Source organism: Hemicordylus capensis, chromosome 2 (genome assembly GCF_027244095.1).
Source record: "Hemicordylus capensis ecotype Gifberg chromosome 2, rHemCap1.1.pri, whole genome shotgun sequence".
NCBI classification, from domain to species: Eukaryota; Metazoa; Chordata; class Lepidosauria; order Squamata; family Cordylidae; genus Hemicordylus; species Hemicordylus capensis.
The window spans coordinates 45,605,592-45,630,477 of NC_069658.1; the positions used below are offsets into that span (position 1 = coordinate 45,605,592).

Sequence of the window (24,886 nt, forward strand, 5' to 3'; positions counted from 1 at the left end):
CGTGTCTAACTTCAACATTCTTAATCATAGGAATATGGCGAAGACTCCAGAAGTCTTTCTGTGTTGCATAGCCAAACATATAAAGTTCTCCAAATATTACAGTTTCCACCATACAGTAACTTATGGGTACCCTCCCAGAGAAGAAACATGTTAACAGGAGTAGCATCCCTCAGTGCAGACAAGAAAAATACAAGTATATCTGAGCTAGCGATTAATTCATTTTTAAAAAAGATTAAAATGAGCAAGTCCTCATGCCAGGCTGGACATTGCACTCTCCAGCCTGGCAGCATTACCTCTGAATTCTAGATATGTGGAACTGGGCGGTTGATTCGATGGTGAAAAAAACACACTCGGCTTTTGCTCAGAGGCACTCACTATTTTATATGTTTCAGTGCTGAGCACAGGCAACAATTAAATACGGCACAAAACCTGACTCTCAATCCATGTATCGAAGTAGACACATCATTTATCAAAATCCTGGGGAAATGGATTCTAATGAATTCTAAAGCAGGACTGAACAACGTAATATAATTAAAGTAAGTGTAATGGATTGGTCTTCGCTGGAAACCAAGGCTCTTAAGAAACTGCAAGTTATAAAAAGGGTACAAAATCCACTTCCACTTTACTGTATCAGGAAAGCCCAACAAATAACGGATACAGAAATGATGAAAAGAATCAGATAAACTCACTATCGCTGAAATACTTGAGCAATAATAGGAAAAGGCACTTCATCACAGAGATTAAATCAAATGTGGATGTTGGAGAAGAGGTGAGATAAAAGGGCTCTAACCTCTCCCTCTACTCTAGCCAGAGAACAACAGAAAACAAAAAAAAGTTTTTTCTTGCAAGTTAGGCTAGAGAAAGAATTTTGCAAATTTTTAATTAATGCAACTTCTAACAACCACAGATGTTACAAAAATGAACTGGTTTTGATAGAAGTTGTATTGTGGCAAGAATGTTATCATCTACCCCTCACTTAAGACCTATTACTACAAAAATCAACATGCTGTCTCTTTGTTTTCAACTAAAAGTGTGAATTGTCTTTAATAGTCACTGCCCCACTGAAATCTACGGAACATTTCTCTTTTTACTGATTTCCCATTAATATTCCAGTAGTGCCAGAAACAAACAACACAACCCAGACTAAATTACTCATGAGTACACCACTGAAATTAATGAGATCTATTATTCATTACTAAATTGTCCCATTTGTCCCATTTCAATAGGACTACTCCAAAGTAATTTAGTCTGGATGTTAGCAAGAGTTTTAAAAATTTCATATGAATGAGTGGGAAGACATGGAAGTGAAAATTTGGACAAAGTTTTATAAAGGAAAATCCTAAACTAGAAGAATCTACAGAAATGTGCACTGCCTTTTCTGCCCCTTCTATACAGAGTCCAAAACAGACACATTTTCAGTAACATGTCTCTTAACCAGCTGGATTTCTCTCAAGCATTTTGCAAAGCGGAAAAAGGGGAGCCCTTCACAGCCACCCTTGACTCAACAGGGGTCAGGTTGTGCCCTCAAACAGTATAATGAACTGGAGCTTCTTTATGTTATCTAGTAAAAGCCGATGGAAGCCATACAGATCTACTGAACAAAATAAATCCAGCCTATGACACTGACAGGTGCTTCTATAATAGGAAGAGATAGATAAAGGCACAAAGGGAGAGTACAAAGACACACAACAAAAGACCACAAAAAAGATGGCACATTTTAAGCCCACTGAATTCCATCTAACACTAAACCTTTTAGTGATTTCCCATTAATATTACACAAGTGCCAGAAACAGACTAGGAAATAGTAACAATTACCTCATTCAGGAACATGCCACACAGTAAGGAAAAAACGAAGCACATTTTCATAGTGCATATTATACCACCTTCCAGAATGAAGACCTAAAAAAAACTACAGGTACTTGCCTGACTTTGTCCCTGAACTTCACTATTGGCACTTTTGCTCGAATCAGTTGAGGTCTCTCAATGTAGCTTGCTGAAGTGGGGGTGGAAAGAAAAGTCTAGTGAGGTTCAGAACAGATAAGTCTGCAACATACAATTTATATTGTATATGAAAAGATATACAATTATAAAAGCATCAATAACAACTAGATACAAGCAAGTGTGCAGATTAAAGGTGTTATTTTTGTATGTATGTTATGGCAAAAGAACACTTAAGCCACATTACAGTAAGTTCTGATCAGCTGTTTCTATTCAGTTCATGGATAAAAACATTCTTCTATCAGAAACCAGGCTGATACATCACAACAGTCAATTGTTTTTAAAAACACCCTCTGTCTTTACCATGACCAATACTTTCAATTATTATAGCAACACAATAGCTGTGCATGTGATTTAGGAACAACTTATTTTATCCCAGCACTTCTATGGTAACTATACAAAAGAAAACCATGTGCATGATAATGATAATGTTTATAATGTGTGTAAGCCATATGCATAATTGTTTCCCCCTCCCAATATGCATAATCATGTTTACTTCTTTAGAGGATTTATATTTGCTTCCTAGTAAAGTGCTCTCAAAATGGCTTACAAACAAATCTTAGGTCCTTTTGTCAGGATGTCTGGTGCCAACAGTTGTGTAGGAGCCCCCTAGCGCTGTACGGAGGTGAGAACTACCCACTCCACACTGTACCTGTTGTTTCCAGTGCTGGCAGTGGGAAAGCTTTCCTAGGGAACCAGAGGCTACAGAGACAACAGGAAAGCACAAAGAGGATGCCAGGAAAGCATGTAGGGGCAGCTAGGTACTCAAGTTCCAAGCTCCCCATGGCCCCCTCTAGCATTGGAAATGGCAGATACTGTGTGGAATTGACTGTGCCAGGAACACCTATTTTTATGCAGTGCCAGGAGAAATGCTACACATGTGTTAGAACCAGACATTCTGTCACATGGACCTAAAAAGTATGAAGCTTTCCAAACATTCTAGCGTCAAAACGCTTACAATCACCAGACAGTAAAGTAGTAGTATTAGAATTACTTAAGATTTCAAATCTAGACCACCTACGCAGACAGGCACCAATTCCTTAAGAGAACAGTCTTAATTATTCCAGTTACATTTAAATATTTTCATGCAAGTATTCCAGCAAGTATTACTATATCTCATAAAAGATTGCCAACAATCTCTCCACCATAAAGTAGTCTAGAACTTACAAAGCTTCCTACAGAAGTGTTTTTGGAGTAAGCTGAGTATGTGTCTTGCTTCAGTCTTTTGATTTATCTGAAAAATAAAGCAACAGACATGACAACTTGGACATGAATGGAAAATGTGCATGTTTTATTATACTGAAAACATCTACTAAAATGTATGGATATATATATATATAAAAAACACAGAACAAATGTAAAACATTCTAGTCGTCTTTAGATCTGCTTTTGCAGCAACTTAGGCATTTCATACCAACTCCATATACCCATTATGGAACAAGATTGCAAGGACTACAGAATCATTTAATGGTGTTGCTCTTTCCCCATCATTTGCTGCAAAATACTCAAACTCACAGGCTAACTTTCACTTAAATTCAGAGAACAGAACAGTCAAAGTGAACACAGACCCCCAGCAGTCAGGCTGTACTTCACAGAATACAAACTGAAGCCCTGACATATACGCTGTATTTGCATAATTAGCATTGTTACTTTAGGACTGCAATCATTAACAGCTTTCACACCAGATGCGAATAATGCAGGTTTTTAAAAACATGATTAAAGCTAATGTAGCATGAAGGACTTTTCATTACCACAACTTTTAATTTAAGTGATAGTACCCAGAAAAGTGATTATTTCATTCAAATTATCTGGTGGAGCTGTATGGTTTTAAAAGCTGCACATTATCAGTCAATAATTGCCCATTTTTTCTAAAGAGGAATACAGCACACAGGTTATGTGCCTGGGAGGCATGCCTCATCTGATCTAGAAGATGGCAGGCAATGTCAACTGTCTATTTTCTTCACACAGAGCAGGGATTCCTAACAAGGGGTACTAGTACTCCTGAGAGTACTTGAAGGGCACCCAAGTGGTACTCAGAGCTCTCCTGACTCCCCACACTGCAGCTGTGCCATTTGTCTCCCATCTGAGGACCACCAGATTCAAGCCGACACGGCCTCAGAGATATGTCCACTGATTGGCTGGCTATGTCCTGAAGCTCAGCATACCCTTCTCCTTAGCCTGACTGACAAGACTTCAGAAAACCAACACTGAGTATTCCCACTGAAATTAATAGGACTCCCACTGAAATTAATAGAACAAGTAAACTTGTCCCATTAATTTCAGTGGGGGGACTCATGAGTGGCTTCATCTGGAGGTAAGCCAGTGACTACAGTAGCCTATCTCATAACCGCAACGTGAAGGTGAAGGTGAGAGATACACAAAATCTCCATTGAGTACCTGAGCTGAAAAATTGTGACAGAAGGGGTTAAACAAGGATGGGAACCCCTGACAGAGTAATGGCTGTACAAACCCACCCATTTCCACAATACATATGACTTAACATACAATGTGAATTGTGCAATGGGAATCTTGAGTGCCTGATTACCCATCTTGTGACCAAATGATTTATGAGGTGGCCTTATGAGCACAAAACCAGTAACAGCTTCCAAAGTATAGTAGGACTGTACATATCTGGGGTGGTGGTGGGTCCTTTAAAAGCACTGGCATGGGGAAAGCTGGGTGGCTGCAATGAATCTCAGGAGCATCAGGGTGGGTGGGCAGGGAGAGATGCAGGGGAGGATGGCCATGCACGCAGGGCAGATGGGAAGCGCTGGGATGTCTGATGGTTATAGTTCCCAGACCTTCTCCCATAGGAAGAAGTTTCAAAATGGAAATAAGATTTATCTGCCGTGCACAGCCCTAATGATAACTATAGGGCTGTTTGATACAATCATCAATTGATACAATTATCAAGCAGTTTGAAAATTGTATCAGTTTGATACAATTCGATTCAGTTGCAGAACATACAAACACAAAATAAATTCAATCATGTGTGTCTTGTGAGAACAGCTTTAGAATTTTATTAGTTTCCTATAAAAGGAATATCTATTCTTTCTACTGTAATAAAGCACATTCACACAAGACTAGATTTTATTCTGTTTCACCAGCATTGCCTCCTATTGTTACATTGTGATCCTCCTTTGACCCGTTCTCAAAATGAACACCACAGAAGTGGAGAATCGATATTTTGGTTAACCATACTCATTCTTTGAGCAAATATTTCATACTTACTGGCTCCTCTTTAACCACCAGGCACAAGTCACCATCACTGCTACGGGTACCAAATCCATTCAGTGAAGATCCAACCAAAAACAATCTACTATCTGCAAGATAAGAATCGTGAAAGAAGATTAAACCCATGGCTTCAGAACAAGTCACTTATTTGAGTATTCAAGTATGTAAACAATAATATAGAGGAACAACATACTTGGAAAGATCTGCTGAATTTCCCTTTGGAGTTGTGTTCGGCAAAGCTCTTTTTTGTTCAAGTCAAAAGACTGCTGTTGACACGCTTGAAATAACTCCAGTACTTGCTGACTTAGCTTTACATATACAAAACAACACCATAAAGTTAGATTTACTATAAGATTTACTATATGATCTTCTAAATATACACTGTGTGGGTGTACACACATTTTTTAACAAGGTTTTCTCCCTCAAATCATTTTGTGTGTGTATGTGTGTATACGTATACAGAGACACACAAATATTTGCTTTTGCAATTTTAATTATAAATACACACATAAACACAACCAAAGAGTGCTGCAGTTAGATACATAGGCTCTGGATCCTAAGGATATTGTAAGACAAGAAACCATAATATAAATAAGTAAATGATGCAACACATATAACTTTTTAAAAGTTCATTCAAATGTTTCATCTCCTGCTTCTCTCAGTAACACACAGTTGTGATTTAAATTACAACTTTTCTCTGGTGAAAGCCAAAACTGTTTTGTCATTCATTTTATTTTCTTACACCCACCCACCCATTCATAGGCTAGTTTTGCAATTCTACAGGTCATTCCCTCAGCCAAAGAACTTCTATTTTTGGAAACCACAATACTAAAAGCCATCGAAAGTGAAAGATGTTTCCAACTGAAGAGTTATTTTGGTGACAGAGAAGCTAGTTTTGCTCCAAAGGTAGGTGGGTACAGTGTGTTACTATTGTTTCATAACCTAAGCCACACTGGGAACTTTGCTACAAAACCTGAGACTTTAGTAGCTAGCTTGGAAGGAAAGGCTTCAGCTTGGGAATGCCAATTCAACTAATGGGTTTATTTTAACTCCCCCCTACACACACTTTTGAAACCAGTGTTTCACAAACATTTGGTACATGGGGCCCAGGGCTTCACCCTTCCCCACTCACCCAGATTATGTGTACTTCATCTACAGCCAGACAATATAAAATGAGTTTCTTTGATCCACTCCCAGAGCACTGGGAAGGCATACTCCTTGCAAATTCAAGTATGCTCGGTTCCTGTTGCCTCTACCGCATTCTATTATTCCTATCTCAGGGCCAGTCAAGGATCAAGGATGGACTGTGCTTATTAGCAAAGATGCTATGTCTCAGATTCTCCCACACCTTCCAGATGCAGCACTGGCTGCATCAAGGAATCCCTATGCATTCTTACTCTACCCCTCAGGATGATGTCACTGCCTTTATACTGGCATATGAGCAGAAGGGAACATCCAACACAACAAAAGGTGAATGCATTCAACACACCATATTTACCCAAATACAGGACGGCCGTGAATGTAAGATGAGCTCCGTAAAAAAACAGAGGTTAAATACAGGTTATACCTATATTTTCCCAAAAGAAGAATACTCTGAATTCAACATCAAAATGATTTGCTAACATCAAACAACTTGGGGAAAACCTAATCTTGGATGCAGGTAAATACAGTATTGGCTTAATTTTTCAAGCCCCTCTTGCAGCACACTAGTGAGCTCCAAGAGGGTGTTTAGGAGTCACTGTCTTGTATAGAAAAAAACTACCTAAAACAGAACGTGACCCTTTATCCATCTTACCTTATCTTTGGCCACAGGGAGCGCAATTTCTATGGGGTCAGGAAATGAAGCTTCTTGTAAGGGTGGCACACATCCAGTCAAATCTGAGCTGTAATGTGCTTGATATAATGGCGAAGAAATTGACCCAGGGAATGAACGCCTGTGATCTTCTGGTAAAGGCACTGCATGGTTAGCTGAAGTTGACTCCCGATGAGGTGAATGAAATCGCTGGCGCTTCACTTCATAATGAACATCCTGCTCTTTCAGCCTCCTAAAAATTTAAAAAAACAATTGGCTATTCCAGTGTTGCTACTTAAACAAAACATGTTTATTGTAGAAACTGAACTGTGAATACTACCACGTGATCACTGTGAGTTTTCCAGCAAGACCATGTTTGTTTGTTTTTGTTTTAAGAAGGATGACCAACTTTGATGCTGAGCAAATAAATACTTTAAACAAGGAACCCAAAAAGAATGCAAGACTGCTCAAGCAGAATGCAGCAACTGCTCAGTTTGTGTCCCGTGGAACAATGATGCTAGATCAAATTGAAAAAACAATTTTAACTACTCAAAGCTAAAACCTGATTAAGCCAGTCCTGTGTAGAGTAAATACCATTTTCTCTCTGAAATACTCACTATGCAAGAGAGTAATTCTGAATCTTAAGGGGGAGGGGGAGAAGAGTGTTGCAGTGAGAAGCTGTGTGCAGTGTGGACCCAGTGATAAAGGCAAGAAGAAAGAAGAGAAGAGGGGAGAAAGAGGGAAGAGAAGAGGGGAGAAAGAGGAGAAAACTTACCACAATAGCCATTCAAAATGTAGAATGTGTCTGTGCAGGTTTAGATTGTACAGACAGTAAAGTGTTTGATCTGGGCAAAAAAGAACCTCTGTTTCATTTGGCAAATATTTTATAGATAATAATGCAGTTACAGTCAACTTGTATTACAAAATGTCTTGCTTTCAAATACCCTCATAAGTTTGGCATGATGTTATTACTTTCAGAACTATAGCACATATACCAAATAATCTAACTATACATCCAGCATTAAAGCTGGTTCATAAATTCTGAGACTCTAGGAGTACTGGCAAAGGTTCCTGTCCCACTTGCATGCATAGCTGCAGCCAACTACTTGTAAGGTAAGGGCTCTCTGGATGACAATCCAGAGTTAATTCCTAATGGCTATCATGCCTCATACCGGCATTAGAAGGACTACAGAGCTATCAGAAGAAGGTGAAAAGATACCAGACACTGGATGAAAGGAAGATCCCCAGAGAAACAGACAATCAGCAATATAAAACTGATCTTTAGTGCAATTTCAGAGGGAAAAAACATTCATGGGGGCAAAATCTATTCAGCAGCAGTTAAAACATCAATGCCCAAATAGATCTGTAAATATGTTTACATGCCTCTTTTTCACGAACCTGAAAAGTGTGTGCACTCAATGTATTTTTATAAATAAAAGTCACTGTTGCTGGCATTTATGTTTATGTAAGTTATGAGACTATTCAAATTCAAGCAAATGTAATAGAGAAAAGCACTCAGGAATTCTTCTGACACACAACTATTGCTTTGCAAAGAAGGCATATTCAGAGATTTTTCAAATGTATGTGTACTGGGGTCAAAATTTTCATCTCTGTCTCAACAGTGAAGGTGGGGACTCTTGCTATTACATAGTTGCATTGCATCAGCTGGCCCGTTTACTACAGTCAACAAAAAGCATCCTAATACTTATAAGTACTTGAACACTCTCTCTCTCTTTCTCTCTCTCTCTCTCTCTCTCTATATATATACACACACACACGCATGAGCCTACTTATGGCTAATTATGGGGTTCATGGTATACAAACATTTTCAATCAGGAAGTATGGGGGTGGGGAGACTCTTTAGAAAGAATGGCCAACATGATGCACAGTCTAGCACTCCTGTTTCCTTTCCACCAGGGCTGCTTAACATATAAAACTCTAGCCTGGTCAGGGCTGTTAAAGAGCTCAGTTGCACGACACAGAAATACATGCCTGTGCTACAGAGCTTCCATTAAAAACAACGGAAGCTTTGTAGCATGTGTGGATGTGCATTTCCAAGTCACAGCACAACTGAACTCTTGTGCAACACCATCAGGGCTAGCTTTTACATGGGCATCAGCCCCAGTGAAAGGCAAATGTTGGTGTTAAGCTACACATCATGGCAGCCACTATTACATTCTATAAACGCAAACATGATTGGAAATATTCAAGTACTCAATACACTCATCATAAAAAATAACTTGGAATCCAAGTCAAAAGTATTCTTTGTCTACTTTCTCAATAAACTTAAGTAAACTTTTATTAGAAAGCAATTCTATTTTAACTTGAACATTCCTACAGATTTTTTATACACACACACACACACACACACACATATATATATATATATATATATATATATATATATATTTGAAAACGTTGATAAACTTTTAATATTTTAAAGTAGCATATAAGGATAGGATTGCTCAACAAGTGCTTAATTTGAAAGTCACAAATCACTACAATATAAAAAAGCCAAACAAGGCTTTTGTATCAATATATATTTCACAAATTACATTTCCTGCAATTTCATAGCAGCTAGGGACCAGGACACAAAAAATTCCAGGGTCTCCTTTGTTTACCTGCATATTGTATGGCTCCATTATTTCCAGTAAAATATCTTATTGTCTGCACTGACTGGGTGCAGCTCTCTAGGTCTAAGCCAGGGCTGCTCAACTTGGCCCTCCTGCAGATGTTGGCCTACAATTCCCATAATCCCTGGCTACCGGCCACTGTGACTGGGAATTATGTGAGTTGTAGTTCAAAAACAGATTGGGGGGGGGGGGCGCCTAGGTTGAACAGGCCTTGTCTAAGCCCTGCCCTAGAAATGACAGGGATTAAAGCAGGGTCCTTCGGCACGCAAAGCATGTACTCTGCCAATGAGATACATCCCTTCTCAAATAATCCAATTCAACAATTTTACACAAATCCAGTACTTACTTTCTGCCTCGGAATGATGCAGGTGCAGATGATGAATGCACTGGGCTGCCATTTCTATAGGCAAAAGGTGGTGGTGAAACAGCTGGGATGGTCGAAAGACTACCACCCAACAGAGCTCTAGGAAGATTAAAATGTGGTATCCCATGCATTACTATCAAACATTAAATGTTTTTTGAAGTATAAATATTAAATAAATAAATAAATATTTGTGTTATTTGTTTATTTACTTACTTATACATGCACATACACACAAACACACCCCTGTGTTCAACTGCAATAATTTTCTGACACTGTACAACTACAATTTGCAACAGAACACAAGCTACTCAACTAGATTGCACGCATTTGATTTCCTATGGAAGACAACCTCAAAGCCCAATTGGACAAGTGGAAATTAATCAATTTTCTGTGACTTTACAATATCATTTCAACATATGCTGGTAAACCTAAGATTTGTTTTGAAAGCACAGGTTTTTCATCCATCGGTTTCAGATTACGGTTCTACTTTACTTACGTTGTGCTTGGGAACTGGGGATGATCAATAATTTGCTGGTGAAAAAGAAGAACAGGAGGTATGTTCACTGGAAGATTACTGAAGAAGTTGTATTGTTGGCGTTCTAGAGGGAAGGGTGGACGACCCAAGTTGGAAGAATTTGGGAACATGCTCTTCTATGCTGAACGTGAACATGTATCCGTTGACCTATATGAAATAGTTGGGGTGGGGGGGAAATCTGAGATCAGGTAATTAAAAGGCACAATGATTACATGAATGTGGGGGGCCCTGGCTTCCAATGTCACCCCTCCACCAGGTAAGAGCTGTGCTGACTCACCCAACCATCTGCAGGAAGAGGTGCAAGAAGACACCTCCACTGATACCCTAGTCCAACCTACTGTGTTAGGTTCAGTCAAGTGCACCCGACAACATTGGCCAGACTGATGAGTCACTATCAAAGCAGCCACCAGAGTAGCTTTCAGACATGGTCCCGCAAGAACCAGAACTTATCTCATCAGAGCTGAGTGAGCCCTCACAATTCTCAAGAGAATGTGGGTGGGTGTTTTATATGGCAATGCGGGGAACAGATTGTTGAGGTCAGAATGGTCATAACTGAGGACAAGGTCCTCAGAGTCAGGTCTAGCCCAAACAAGCAAGTCAGCTATGGGTAATTAAACTGCCCTTCCTCCCATTGGCACACCAACCACCAAAGATTGGAAGCTCCCACAGAAAGCCATGCCCAAACATAAGCCTGACTTTTGGCACCCCAAAGTTTCACACACGTTCAGAATATCACGTGAAGTTATATTCTGAAAGTAAACGCAAAGAAATACATTTTAACATTTTAGGAAATCCAAGCAGCACTGTACATAATATTCCAAATGCAGCTGCATCTTTGATATAAAGGCATTACGTACAACACTGGATACCCTGCTTATAACTGGCATTACCTACCACCTTTCTAGTGGTGGTGGGCATTTTAGAGACAAGTTGCATATTTTGTTAGAAGTTCATCGGTTTCACATTCGAGTTAAGAATGTCCACTGGCCTCAAATACTTGTTAATGTTTAATCTGTCAGCTTCACCCTTGACTTAGTTCTTGACTTAGTTCTTTAGGTGCCCTCCCAAAAATGGAGGGTTCAGGTGTTATCTGACCAATATCTTCCACAGAGAAGACTGTATTCTTCTTCACTATAATCTCTATCCTGTCCCATTAGTCTCTCCCCTCCTTTGTCATCTAACAGGCCAACCACCCCCAGTGTTCTAATTTTTTCATCTGTGTGCGGAGTGAGTTTTGTTCTAGGCGGCAGTATCAAGGCAGTGTGCGTGCACATGCATTTAGAGTGGGAACTTCCTGATTCAACCTGAGTGGGACCTAAAATTAACTGAGCGGACATCAAAAAACTTGTAAGCATGCGCACATGCGAATGCCTTAGAGGTGCATACTGACCACCTCTCTGGTTACTTTCTGATGTATTTAAAACAATCTGATGTATTTAAAAAACAATTTCTGATGTATTTAAAACAAATGTTACTGTTAGTTATGTTATTCAAGTACTGTTAGTACTATGTACCTCAAGTTTTCTTCACTTGCCTTATTAATATACATGTCTTTTGCTAGAGTTTGTGCTCTTTTTTGTTTTCGTCTGGGCAAGACTTCTGTCTTTTAAAAGGAAACTTTCTTGCCTTTCATAGTTTCCTTGATCCTCTCATTTTGAGAAGTTCCTTCTTTCGAAATGTTGTATTTTAAGTTGTGTACACCGCCTAGAGATACACATGAGGCAGTATATAAATATTATAATTAAATTAATTAATACATACATGCAGAAACCACAGTTGCTCCCACAGGTGTGGCACAAAAAGGTAAAGAATGAAGAAAACCCTGCCGCCACCACTTGCCTTTACGTAATTCCTGGTTGTCTTTTGACCTTAAAAAACCAAGGAAGAATCACAATTCTTTAACTTCCATTCTCTTCCTCAGAACAATTACCACAGTACACTGCTGTAGTGTACATAAGGAAAGGGGGCATAAAAAGCAACGAGCAGCATGCAAATTAAGTGGGTCGTGATCAAGTGCCATAACTTAGTCATGACTAACTTGTCTCACTGATGTCAGGAGTGTTGCATGCCACTCAACAACATTATTAATTTCTGTTATTTTCTTACAAAACGAAAATGATGGATTCTATATTATTGTGCATGAATGGATCTAAAACAGTACAAAGTGCCCGAACTGTGCCTCTGTCGGCAGCAGCAATTTCAGAAGCATTTGAAGTGCTGAAGCTGCCACTGTTTGTAGAAGCAATGTGCAAATTAAACAAAAAACAGTCCTGCCACCAAAGGCAACTCCTTACTTCTGAAACTCTTTGGAATTTAAAAGCAAGTTAATGGGGGGGGACACATGACAGACTATTAACTTTTGAGGGTTTAGTTAGGCTGCAATATTCCTTCTGACTTAACCCCACCCCCGCCCCCAATAATATAGCAGCAGCAGGTTCCCCAATCAGCATCAAGACCACAGCATTCAGGGAGGGAATACTGACCACAGTACAAAAAATACTCCCCATCAAAGCCGCTGTTAGTCCTGGAAGCTCTTGTAGGTGCCGCAGTGGAGCTTCACTTATGGGACTAACAGCAACTTCAGAGAAAGGGGTCAATTTTCATCAGGAATGTGGTGCCAAGGGAAGAAAGGAAGTACCCTCTCCTCATATACTGCAGTCCTAATGCAGATTAGAACCACTGTGGCTGCTATTTTACAGCCATGGGGGGAAAGAAGGACTATTAACACTTTTAGTATATGTATTTTGATTCTTGACCACCTAATGGCGAAGTGGGGAAGCAACCTGCCTAGAGAGCAAGAGGTTGCTGGTTCAAATCCCGCTAGTATGTTTCCCAGACTATGGGAAACACCTATATTGGACAGCAGCGATATAGGAAGGTGCTGAAAGGCATCATCTCATACTGTGAAGGAAATGGCAATGGTAACCCCATCCTGTATTCTACCAAAGAAAACCACATGGCTCTGCGATTGCCAGGAGTCAACACCGACTTGACGGCAAAACTTAACTTTTATTTTGATTCTTACCTATACTGCTTTGACTATAGTGTATTCACTTATATAAACAGCTTCTACACCATGAAACTAAGTCTAAAAATATAATCAACCAAACCATATGAAGTGGTTTTATTCTGGGTAGAGTGTCTTACCTAGGCCACCAGAAGGAAAAAACTTTAAGCCTAGCCAGTCAGGGAAAACAACAAAATGATTAAAATAATCAGGTTAGAACTGCTAAACAGCACCCCTTCCCCATGCCCCATACACAGACTTTTAAACTGAGCTCCCTTTCCACTGCTTTACTCAATCTCATCGCCTTCTCCCGCCAAACATGATCTGCCCTACCCAAAGCAAGGTCTAAGGTAGGATTTAAATCATAATTTTAAATTGCTTCAAAAAAGGACTCAATTTTAATTATTTAAATCAAAATTTAAATCACTAGTCAGGAATATTCTATTTAATCATCATTTTCTATCAAAGTGCATTCTTGTTGTCTCATATGACCTTAATATTAGGGTTTGCACAATTTGAAGTCGAATCGAATCACAGAACCATCCAATTGATTTGTCAAGAACTGCCAGCTTAGCCAGGGAGAGGTGCTCTATCAATTGGGGTCAGCAGGTAGACCAGTCCTCTGAAGCATGCTGACACCTGAAGTACAAAGCAGAGGGCTGGTCTACCTACTGATCCCAATCAGTAGACCAGCTCTTCTGTTTTTCCAGGGAGAGCTGGTCTACCGATTGGGGTTGGTGGGTAGTCCAGCCCTCCACTCTGGACTTAGCGCATTTGCCTGCCTCAGGGGGACTGGTTTACCCTCCTACCCCAATTGGTAGAGCAGCTCTCCCAGGGGGAAAGCACCATTTTTGCACACTCCTACTTCATACATATTCAGAGATAGATGTAGGTTCCATATTTAGAAGGTAGGTACACACTTCTCATAATGTAGGCAATCATGCCTGCAATCATTCAGGCAATCATGCCTTGAATTTTGTTGTTGAACTGTTTGCATTTTGCACACCTGCCTGTCCTACCCACAGGTAGTGAGTGTGCCATCGAGTCAGTTTCGACTCCTGGCAACCACAGAGCCCTGTGGTTTTCTTTGGTAGAATACTGGAGGATAGAATACAGGAATACCATTGCCTCCTCCTGCACAGTGTGTAATGATGCCTTTCAGGATCATCCTATATCGCTGCTGCCCAATATAGGTGTTTCCCATAGTCTGGGAAATATACCAGTGGGGATTGAAACCAGCAACCTCTGGCTTTATAAGTCATTTCCCCACTGTGTGGTGGGTGCAGGAACTTTATTAAAGTATTCCCAAATGGTCTCTCTCTTATGCCCTGCTTCCATGACAGGCATTTCCCAATGCAGAATACACTCGGAAAACATTTCCTCATGACTAAGACATGAATATGTTCTGTTCACTTTTGGTTTCACTTTCTATTCCCCTGCCTCCCGCGCATTTATCTCCAGACTCTTCCTCCTTGCTCAGATCTACTTCATTCCCTCCAAATCCTCTATTCATTCATTGACCACCTTTGCATCTACACTTTTTGAGGGCAGGGCACACAAGGGCTTGAGAATGAGAGTGTGATAGAGAATGATGTACACCACCTGCAAAATAGGATTGATCAGGTCTGTTATCTCTCTTCCTCATATACTGCTGTTAACATATTCACATAATATAATTAGAGGTTATGATTAATATTCATTATGATATCCTTGGCCTAGGTTCTTTATGAATTATTTTTTAATAATCAATTTAAATTAAAAAAATATTTTTTAAATCATCAATTTGTATCAACCCTGGTCCAAGGGCACATGCTACAGCCACCTTCCTGAAGCTGGGAAACCCATGTATACCACTTTTGGGTACAGGGCCTTAGCTCAGTGAACATCTAAAACATCTGCCCCAGGTTCAACATTTGGCATCTCCAGGTAGGGCTGGGCAAGGCTGCTGCCTAAAACCTTGGAAAAGCCACTGTCAGTCACAGAACAACATTAAGCTAGATGGACAATAGCATAAGGCAGCTTCCTGTGTTCCTACCCCCAGCTCCTTAGAGTTCAATCTCTTCTTTCAATAAGACCGACTAACTAGCAAAAATGAAAAAACCAACCCCGTTTAGGCGGCATGGTAGAACAGCAAGGAGAAACTGCCAAGGAAATAGAAGTTTCCAGCCTTAGTTCAAGAATCTTCCACACTGAGGCCTTGCTGATAGACAAGCCTCTACCTGAACTCTACCAATGCTAGACTTTGTCTGCTAATCCTCTCTTGTTCCTCTTCCCCTTTTCAGATGACTAACTGGGAAGTATAGTTCTTCCAAATACTGTTACAGCAGACAGGAGCCTTGACCAGCCCCTTAAATAATCTTCTGAATGTCTTCTTATTGAATCGGTTGCCGCTTTTTAGTTTAGAGGGTTGGCTCCAGTTCAGGTTCAAGTTTTTTGCTGGGGGGAAAGTGTGAGCCTCTAAGGCAGGGATTCTCAACGTGTCGGTCCCCAGATGTAATTGGACTTCAACTCCCATAATTCCCAACCAAAGGCCACTGGGGCTGGGGATTATGGGAGTTGAAGTCCAATAACATCTGGGGACCCACACGTTGAGAAACCCTGCTCTAAGGCGTGCTCACGTGCATGCGCTCACACGTTTTTTGATGTCCACTCAGTTCATTTTAGATACCGCTCAGGTTGAATCAGGAAGGCCCCACTCTGAATGCAGGTGTGCACCCACTGCCTTGGTACTGCCACCCAGATAAACACTCACTCTGCACACAAATGAAAACAGTTAGAGGGACCACTGGTTTGAGCTTCAAGTTCTGTTCAACTACTTGGTCATAGCTATGCTTCCCCCCCACTTTTTATTGCAATTTGAATACACATATATCCAGTTAATGTTAATGGTAGGGATGTGCACAGAGCCATTTTGGAGGCCCTTTATGAGCACACACACTAGGTACTTCCGCTTACTTCCAGTCTGATGAGGAGACAGGGCAGAAGGGAGGTACGCTTCCGCCCCGCTGGACCAGTTTACAATGGAGCACCAGTGGGGGGAAAGCAGCGGGAGTGCACCCTCTCCCACCCTAAAGGTCATCCCCCCCCCGCCTTCAAACTCTCCCATGCTGGTTTGGGGCAGATTCCTAGTTAATGGTAGTTGAAGTCAAATGTTATTATGGTATTTTCTTCTTTGATTGCCTCCCTAGCAGATAAAAACACATCAAATTACCCTCAGAGATTTGGTGAGGTAGCAACATCATGTTCCACAACTTAACTGTCTTTCAGGGCAGGTATTTATACTCAGAGATTTTGTGAAAGAATTTATTTCTCTTGAATATACTAATGTATTTACTTTTGTAAGCAACCCCACATCAAGCACATATTTCACTGGCCTTTCCATACATTTTATATCTTGGAAAAACCATAAGCCACTGATTTCACCAAATTTCTGATATGCCCACTATATATAGGTTCTCTTTTAGCACAAAGCATGCTAGTTCCCTCATCCTGATTTGGAGGTTTCTGGCATTATCACCTATACATTGTGTCTGCCTTCAGGTGCTCAACATTTCCCTATAACATCATCATCTTTTTAAATATTATTATTTATATCCCACTCTTCCTCCAAGGAGCCCAAAGCAGTGTACTACATACTTATGCTTCTCCTCACAACAACCCTGTGAAGTAGGTTAGTCTGAGAGAGAAGTGACTGGCCCAGAGTCACCCAGCAAGTATTATGGCTGAATGGGGATTTGAACTCTGGTCTCCCCGGTCCTAGTCCAGCACTCTAACCACTACACCACGCTGGCTCACCACGCTTTAGACTCATTAAGCAGCTGTCATTTCTTTCTGTGTGCTCATTGCCAATTTCTACCCCATACCCTTTGATGGCCTGAGACATTCACACCATAAAGGATGTGACTTTCTGAACTAGATGTCCCTAGCAATAAAAGCAAAATAAAGTGAAAGCTAATGGATTAGACTAGAGGCTTTCAGAGTATCTTAAGAAAGCCCTTTCCATGTTGGAAACGAATCCCTGCATCTTTATACGGGATTGCCGAACAACGCAGAGGATTCTTGAGTGCATACTCAGTTAATATGAGACACTAGAGTCTGTTGCCCAAAAGGAATAGAAAGTGAAACCTAAACGACACCCGTGTTCCTAGCGAACTCGGAAGCGGCTGGCAAACTTCCACAGAAACTTGACTGTCAATGCCGATTTTGTCAAGAGTTTTCCCAAACACAGTTTGAAATGCGCACATTAGGAGCCTGAATAAACATCGACGTCTAGAAAGCGCATTTTCTATGGACCAAAATCTCTCAACAAAATATCCCTGTTTCGCTTGAAATCGTCTGGGGACATTTGCAAGACTGGGAGATACCAAAGCAACGCAAGCCCCACCGAGCCAACTTAGCACGCCTCTGAGAGGGAGGAGGAGGAAGCCACAGGGGAAAGCAAACCTTTAGCCCTCCACGGTTTCGCTCAGGATCCGCTGCCGACTGGCACATAAACAACCTGGATCCCCAGCGCCGGCCACGTGCACTCCTCTCGGCTGCTGTGAGAATATCACAACTCGCCCGCACCAATTAACAGCCCCGATTCCCTTCAGGACTCTACACCTCCCTTCGCGCATCCTCTGCACCTTTTTGCAGCAGTATCAGACCGAATACCTGCGCACCCCAGACCTCAGCGGGAACCACTCACTTGCTCGCCCCCGAGCCTTCTAACCAGACCTCAGCGAGAACAACCCCTCCAGGACAGCCCGAACTCCCCACCCCACCCACACCGGCTGGGCCTAGCCCCTCACTCGCTCGCTCCCAAGGGAGGACCCAGCACGGTCTACGCCTGCCCGAGTGAAAGCCGGGCACAGACCCTCTCCGCCTCCGCTCCAGCAGCCGTCCCCCACGGAGGCTCCTGACTTACTCCGGCGCGTGGGGGTTGGAGACAGCAGGAGAGCCAGCAGCCTGGGCCAGGCCCAGCGTGCTCCCAACCCAGCGGCCTCCTCTGTTTTTCTTCCCCTCCTCTCTGGAGAGAAAGGGGGGAGGAAAGGGAGGTGGAACCCTCCGGAAGTAAAACGAAAATGCTCGGCAGCAGAGACCATCTAGGCAGAGACCTCGCTGGCTTCCGGATCCAGCGGCAGACGGCAGGAAGTGATGGCGTCGGCGCTGTCTCTCGCTAGGTCCACCACGGTGGTGCTCTGCGCATGTGCCAAAGCTGGCGGCTCTGAGATTCCACCGCGTGGGGTGCAGCCACTAAGACCACGTTAAGCATGACTGAGGAATCGGATGGGGCTGTTTGGCCATGTGGTTGTTCTCAGGACTGGGGCGAGCTCCCAGGCAGGCAGGCAGGAGTATGGATGGATGTGATGGGGATCCCAGTTCCAGAAGGATGAAGGTTAGCTTCAAGTTTAGGTTTCAAGGCACGCCGCTGAAAAGGAAAACGCATTTAATTTCTTATCTCTGACCCGCTTTTCAATAACGTTGTAACAAAGAGGCTAAAAGAAAAGAATAAGGGGAAAGCGTCAAAGTATAAGTAATTAAAATACGTATTTTAAAAGCATCAGGGTAAAGTTTAGGCGTAGCAGCAGAACAATACAGGACAAAGACCAGTCAAGATTAAAACTAGAGTGCAAGTTAAAAGGCAGCTGCAACAAAAAGCGTCTTGGTTGAGTGTCAAACACAGATAGCAATAGCAATAGCACTTACATTTATATACCGCTTTATAGCCGGAGCTCTCTAAGCGGTTTACAATGATTTAGCATATTGCCCCCAACATTCTGGGTACTCATTTTACCGACCTCGGAAGGATGGAAGGCTGAGTCAACCTTGAGCCCCTGGTCAGGATCAAACTTGTAACCTTCTGGTTACAGGGCGGCAGTTTTACCACTGCGCCACCAGGGGCTCTTATGGGGGCTCTTCAGATGAAGAAGGTGCACAGAAAGTGTGTGAAAAATATGGGTAAAGTGCATTCCCCATGAAAGCCACATCCATATGATTATTGATTTCACACTGGGGGTGAAGTTTTCCCTTTAGCTTGTCTAAGTGTCACTGAGTTTGATGAGATTTCGTCCCCAGGCAGAAAGGCCATAGTGGTAGTGTAATGCACACAGTCTTAAATTACAGATGAGAACAGGACAAGCAAAGTGAGGCACTCATCTCAGGTGATGGGTGCAGTAGGCACCAATGCACCGTCTCCTGCTGCAGGTATCATCCGAGCAGCCTACCCACGGCCACCACAGACTCCCCACCCAGCCATGGAGTGCTTTGTCCAGCACCACCCACAAAGTGCCTCCACACACCACTCTCATCCATTTCCTCTGGAAGATGACAGTATCTTTAACTCCTCAATTTTTCCTCATATCCAGTTTGGTGCCAAATCATGTCACTTTTCTGCTACACTGCAAAAATACCTTCCTCACTGTCCCCTCAGGGGAACCTCAGTTTCATTCTCTGATCATCTCTCACCTTGACTGCTGCAACCTTCTCTCTGATCTTCCGTTGTCTCATAGCGTTTTGCTGCCAAAATCATTCAATCTCTTGTCACTCAGGTCACATATTTCTCCCCATTAAATCTGTTCACTGGCTTCCTGTCCTCTCCTGGATCCAAGTCAAGATCTTTGTTCTTATCTTCAAAGCCCATCCCTGCCTCTTAGCTCTCATATCCCATTACACTCCTGCATATGACCCCACCCTGCTACACTACCCTCAACTGTCCAAGCTCTCCTGGCTGCCCACCCACCTCCCAAATTATTCTACCTTTTCACTTTTGCTTCCCCTTGTGATGAACTCCCTCCCAGATCACTGTTATGAACGGTCTATAACATATCAGAACCAGAGGTACCAACTCAGAAGCATGTGAAATATAGGCCTGTGTCTGATTTATTTTATATTAAGAGTTCAATTCAATGTCTGAACTGGAGGTGAATCTCATGACTGCCTGGTCAATGATTTGTAGAGGCAGGGGAATCTAGCATTGGTTATCTGTGGAAACTCACTGAAACAATGGGTCAGGCTTAATTACCAGTCTCACACTGCTGAAATTAACCTGCTGTCCAGTAACAGGATGCTTCTGCTTTAAGTCAAATGTGTTAATTAACTTGCCGCACTCATGCTTACCCTTTTGATGTTACTTTGAATATTTTTCTGTTGCAAATACACACTAGATAGAGGTTTACAAGAAATAATGTCTAACACAAATAGAACTAACCCCCTCTCACTAATTGCTGACTTTTAACACCTTCTGGGACCAGGTTAGCACATCTGGGATGCAGATTTGCTTTTGGACTTTGTCCCCTCCTCAAGATAACAGTTTACAGAAGATAAGATTGAGATCTCTCTGAACTGACCAAATATCCTGAGCTAATTTTGGTAATTAAAAAGGCAATATTCAGAGGATAGCAGAAAAACGCCTTTTGTGATCCAGAAGACATCAAAGGATGGAACCACTATAACAAGGAGTCTCTGGACATGGCAGTTTGGCAGTTCTGTGCCTACGGGCATTCTGCTCACACGCTAGCTATCTTGTGCCTACAGCAAGATTTGCTCAGGAACTCTGCCCATGTACAGGAACTGTCTGTGACTTCTACTGCGCAGTGAGAAGCCAAGACTTTTCCCCCAGCCATGGCACCTTCACTCTCTGCCTCACTCTGAGCAAACTGTCTGCTTAACCACGAGAAGCCAGACCATCGCTCTGTTGCTGTTCCCAGCTACAGTCTCTCCTCTTCAGCTGAAAGATCCACCATTCTCAAGCCTGGTAAATATGCTGCTCCTTGAGTCCCTCCATCCTTTCCCCTCCTTCTCCTTCTCCCCTTCCTTTCCTCTACTAACTCCAAACCATGCCTGCCCTCAGCCTCTCTCAAACCCACCCCCACCTCTTTTCTGCCTATATCTGAAATGTATTAGAATCTAGGAAGATTTAAGTACACACACATAAGTTAGTTAGGCACACGGTGAATATTGGTACTGGTTAGGATGTTCTGTTTAATTACTGTTACTAATATTGATAGAGGGTTCTGCTTTTTGCCTTGCTAGATTAAGTCTTTTATACTCAATAAAGCCCATTGAATCTTTGAGTGGTTTGATCTCCTTTCTTGCTTGCATCCAGATCATACGTGGTCACTAATACAAAAGAACTTGGTCCAGACCTATTTTATATACTAGCAAATGAGCATATTTAGTATATAGATCAGGCCTGGTCTGTAACATCACCTGCTTGATTGATTGATTAAGTGCTGTCAAGTCAGTGTCGATGCTTAGCGACCACATAGATAAATTCTCTCCAGGATGATCTGTCTTCAACTTGACCTTTAAGGTCTCTCAGTAGTGCATTCATTGCTGATGTAATCAAGTCCATCCACCTTGCTGCTGGTCGTCCTCTTCTCTTTCCTTCAACTTTTCCCAGCATTATGGACTTCTCAAGGGAGCTGAGTTTTCGCATAATGTGCCTAAAGTATGATAGTTTGAGCCTAGTCATTTGTGCCTCAGGTGAAAATTCTGGATTGATTTGTTCTATGATCCATTTGTTTGTTTTCCTGGCTGTCCATGGTATCCTCAAAAGTCTTCTCTAGCACCATAGTTCAAAAGCGTCAATACTTTTTCTATCTTGCTTCTTCAAAGTCCAGATTTCGCATCCATAGAGTGTCATGGGGGAAACCATCGTCTGAACGATTCTAATCTTTGTAGGTATAGAAACGTCACGGTATCTAAATATCCCTTCCAAGGCCTTCATTGCAACCCTACCAAGTGCTAGTCTGAGGCGTTTTTCTTGACTGCTGGATCCTTTACTGTTGATGGTCGACCCTAAAAGGTGGGAGCTATTCACCGCTTCAGTGTCTTCATTATTCAATTCTGAGGCTGATTGGTGTACCTGTTGTCATTAGTTTAGTCTTCATTACATTTGTCATAGTCCCATTTTTTTCATTGTGCTCCTTTCATTATTTAATTTATGGAATTTGCTGCCATAAAATGCTCACAGTTCAGTCTCAAAGCAGGTTTTCTTCTACTGTGCAGCAGTTTGTGCCCAAAGCCAAACAGAGCCCTCAAATATGAAGCTCCCTTGCGAGGTATGCAAAGTTATCTAGTCAGTATTTTCAGCTCTATTAATGGCTGCCCAAGCCAGGAGTCATTTCCTGCCCGGCTGTCCTTTTAAGAGGAGATGCCAGGAATGGAACCTGGGATCTTGTACAGGAAAAGCATGTGTTCTATTGGCCCCTCCATTGGCCCCTTAACTGAAAATGAAAAAAAAAAAGTCAGTATGCAGTGTTAACAATTAAGAAAATAATTGAACATAAAATGCCATTTTATTAATCTGCCATTTTGATCATAATGCTCTTTTATACATCTAATATGAACCCTATTCAGACATTATGTGGTCCATGCATTTAGGTATCTCCACACCTAAGAAATAATGTTGTGAATGTTGTGTGAATGACTGTACCTGAGTTCATTTAAAAAGTGAACCTGGCTACTGGCCCCTTGATATGCAGGACAGAGTTAGGAAGTGTACTGCTGCACCTGCATTCAACATAACTACATGCATACAGATCTGTATGTGTGTACACTATACACACATATATGCGTTGAACATAATATGTGAATAGGGCTATGGTGTGGCTACATTTGGAATTTAATGTATAGTTATGATCTCCACAAGGATATGGTAGAACTGGAAAGATGCAAAATACATTAACCATAATGGTAAAGGAGATTAGATCACCTTCCCTATGGGGAAGACTAAAGTGTTTGGGGCTTTTTAGTTTATAAGAAAACCTGAAGATGAGACATGACAGAGGTGCATAAAATTATTCACGGTAGATGGAAAGCAGATGTCACTTTCAGCTTGTCAGCCTCTGGGAAGGATCTGACTGATTAGATCAGAAATCTAATCCAACAGGAAGATGGATTAGATGAATCCTTGCTCTGCTCCAGCAGATTCTTACGTTCAAAGTTGCATTCACCGTACTGGAGGGATAACACTGTTATATACTTAGTTTTTGTGGGATATATCTGTTTCATTATTATTATTATTATTATTTATTCAATTTCTATACCGCCCTTCCAAAAATGGCTCAGGGCGGTTTACAAAGAGAAATAATAAATAAATAAGATGGATCCCTGTCCCCCAAGGGCTCACAATCTAAAAAAATTTGGTACATATATATCAGCCATACAGTCAGGGGCATAGCTAGGGGAGAGGGGACCCATGTTTGCCCTTCTCCAGGGCAGCTCTTCAGAGGGTGATAATGAAGAAAATAGGAACGGGTGGAACTGGGGCCTCCAGAGTCTTTCAGTTCATCTACTCATTTATAGCTATACCCCTGCATACAGTATTCCAGCACAGCTCTAAGTATCTTTACTCAGTAAGTCCCATTGACATGTCAGATGGACTTGATCTCTAGTAGGTTAGGACTGCAGCTGTACAGCCTAGTCCTGTACTTATTTACTTGGAAGTTAAGACTCAATGTGTTCCGCAAGGCTTACTTTTAAGTAAATGTGCATAGCGTTAATAAAAGTAAAGTGTGCCGTCGAGTTGGTGTCGACTCCTGGAAACCACAGAGCCCTGTGGTTGTCTTTGGTAGAATACAGGAGGGATTTACCATTGCCATCTCTTGCACAGTATGAGATGATGCCTTTCCGCATCTTTCTATATTGCTACTGCCGGATATAGGTGTTTCCCATAGTCTGGGGAACATACCAGCAGGGATTCAAACCGGCAACCTCTGGCTTGCTGGTCAAGTCATTTCCTTGCTGTGCTATTAGGTGGCTTGATAGCGATTACAACATGCTGCCTAATTTGCAACAAGAAATTATTGTTGTTATTTTTACATATAATTAAATTTTATACTAAATGTCAGGATCAACGTGACCTAGTAAACCTAAAAGAACTGAACAATGTATTTCAACAGCACAGAAATAAATGAACGTTAATTGGGTTTAATTTTATTCCATACCCACAGAGAAACTGTAGCTCTTTAAATATAATACCCATATGAAATACTTTGAAGTTCATTCTGGGATAGAAGCCAAAAGATAGACTTAGCAATAAAAGACATTTTCTTTACCAATAAAAAAGCATCTTTCTCTGAAAAGGCAATATAGACCTTTAATAGTACAGGAATGCATTTCTAAAATGTACATTAAGAAACAGTGAAATAACATAGTAATACATGAAAACATGTTACTGCTGCTAAATGACAACCTAACTTTATTTTCTAACTTCCCAAAAGTTAATAGGTGGGGATCAGACAGATGCTCAAGAGTATGATCTTATATTTTGTACATGTGCAGAATATTATTATTTATTGAATTTATATACCTCCTAGTATAAAAAATCTCTAGGCTG

At 41.5% G+C, this 24,886-nt stretch overlaps 1 protein-coding gene across 5 annotated transcripts in view; it reads right to left on the bottom strand.

The window, feature by feature from the left end:
- TENT2 (terminal nucleotidyltransferase 2) overlaps nucleotides 1-18,631 on the bottom strand; it is a 42,805-nt gene extending 24,174 nt beyond the window's left edge. The window contains exons 1-9 of one of the 5 annotated variants that reach the window (XM_053300667.1): nucleotides 18,470-18,631; nucleotides 12,071-12,260; nucleotides 10,518-10,703; nucleotides 10,004-10,120; nucleotides 7,028-7,277; nucleotides 5,426-5,540; nucleotides 5,230-5,321; nucleotides 3,166-3,232; nucleotides 1,924-1,993 (exon numbers count right to left, since the gene is read on the bottom strand). In XM_053300667.1, coding sequence (XP_053156642.1) covers nucleotides 1,924-1,993; nucleotides 3,166-3,232; nucleotides 5,230-5,321; nucleotides 5,426-5,540; nucleotides 7,028-7,277; nucleotides 10,004-10,120; nucleotides 10,518-10,666 — 860 coding nt within the window. In that variant the 5' untranslated portion in view covers nucleotides 10,667-10,703; nucleotides 12,071-12,260; nucleotides 18,470-18,631. Of the gene's footprint in view, nucleotides 1-1,923; nucleotides 1,994-3,165; nucleotides 3,233-5,229; nucleotides 5,322-5,425; nucleotides 5,541-7,027; nucleotides 7,278-7,799; nucleotides 7,870-10,003; nucleotides 10,121-10,517; nucleotides 10,704-12,070; nucleotides 12,261-12,317; nucleotides 12,425-18,469 lie in introns of those variants that run through there. The other 4 variants (XM_053300668.1, XM_053300666.1, XM_053300665.1 and 1 more) reach the window with 4 other exon arrangements.
- Nucleotides 18,632-24,886: the final 6,255 nt, after the last annotated feature.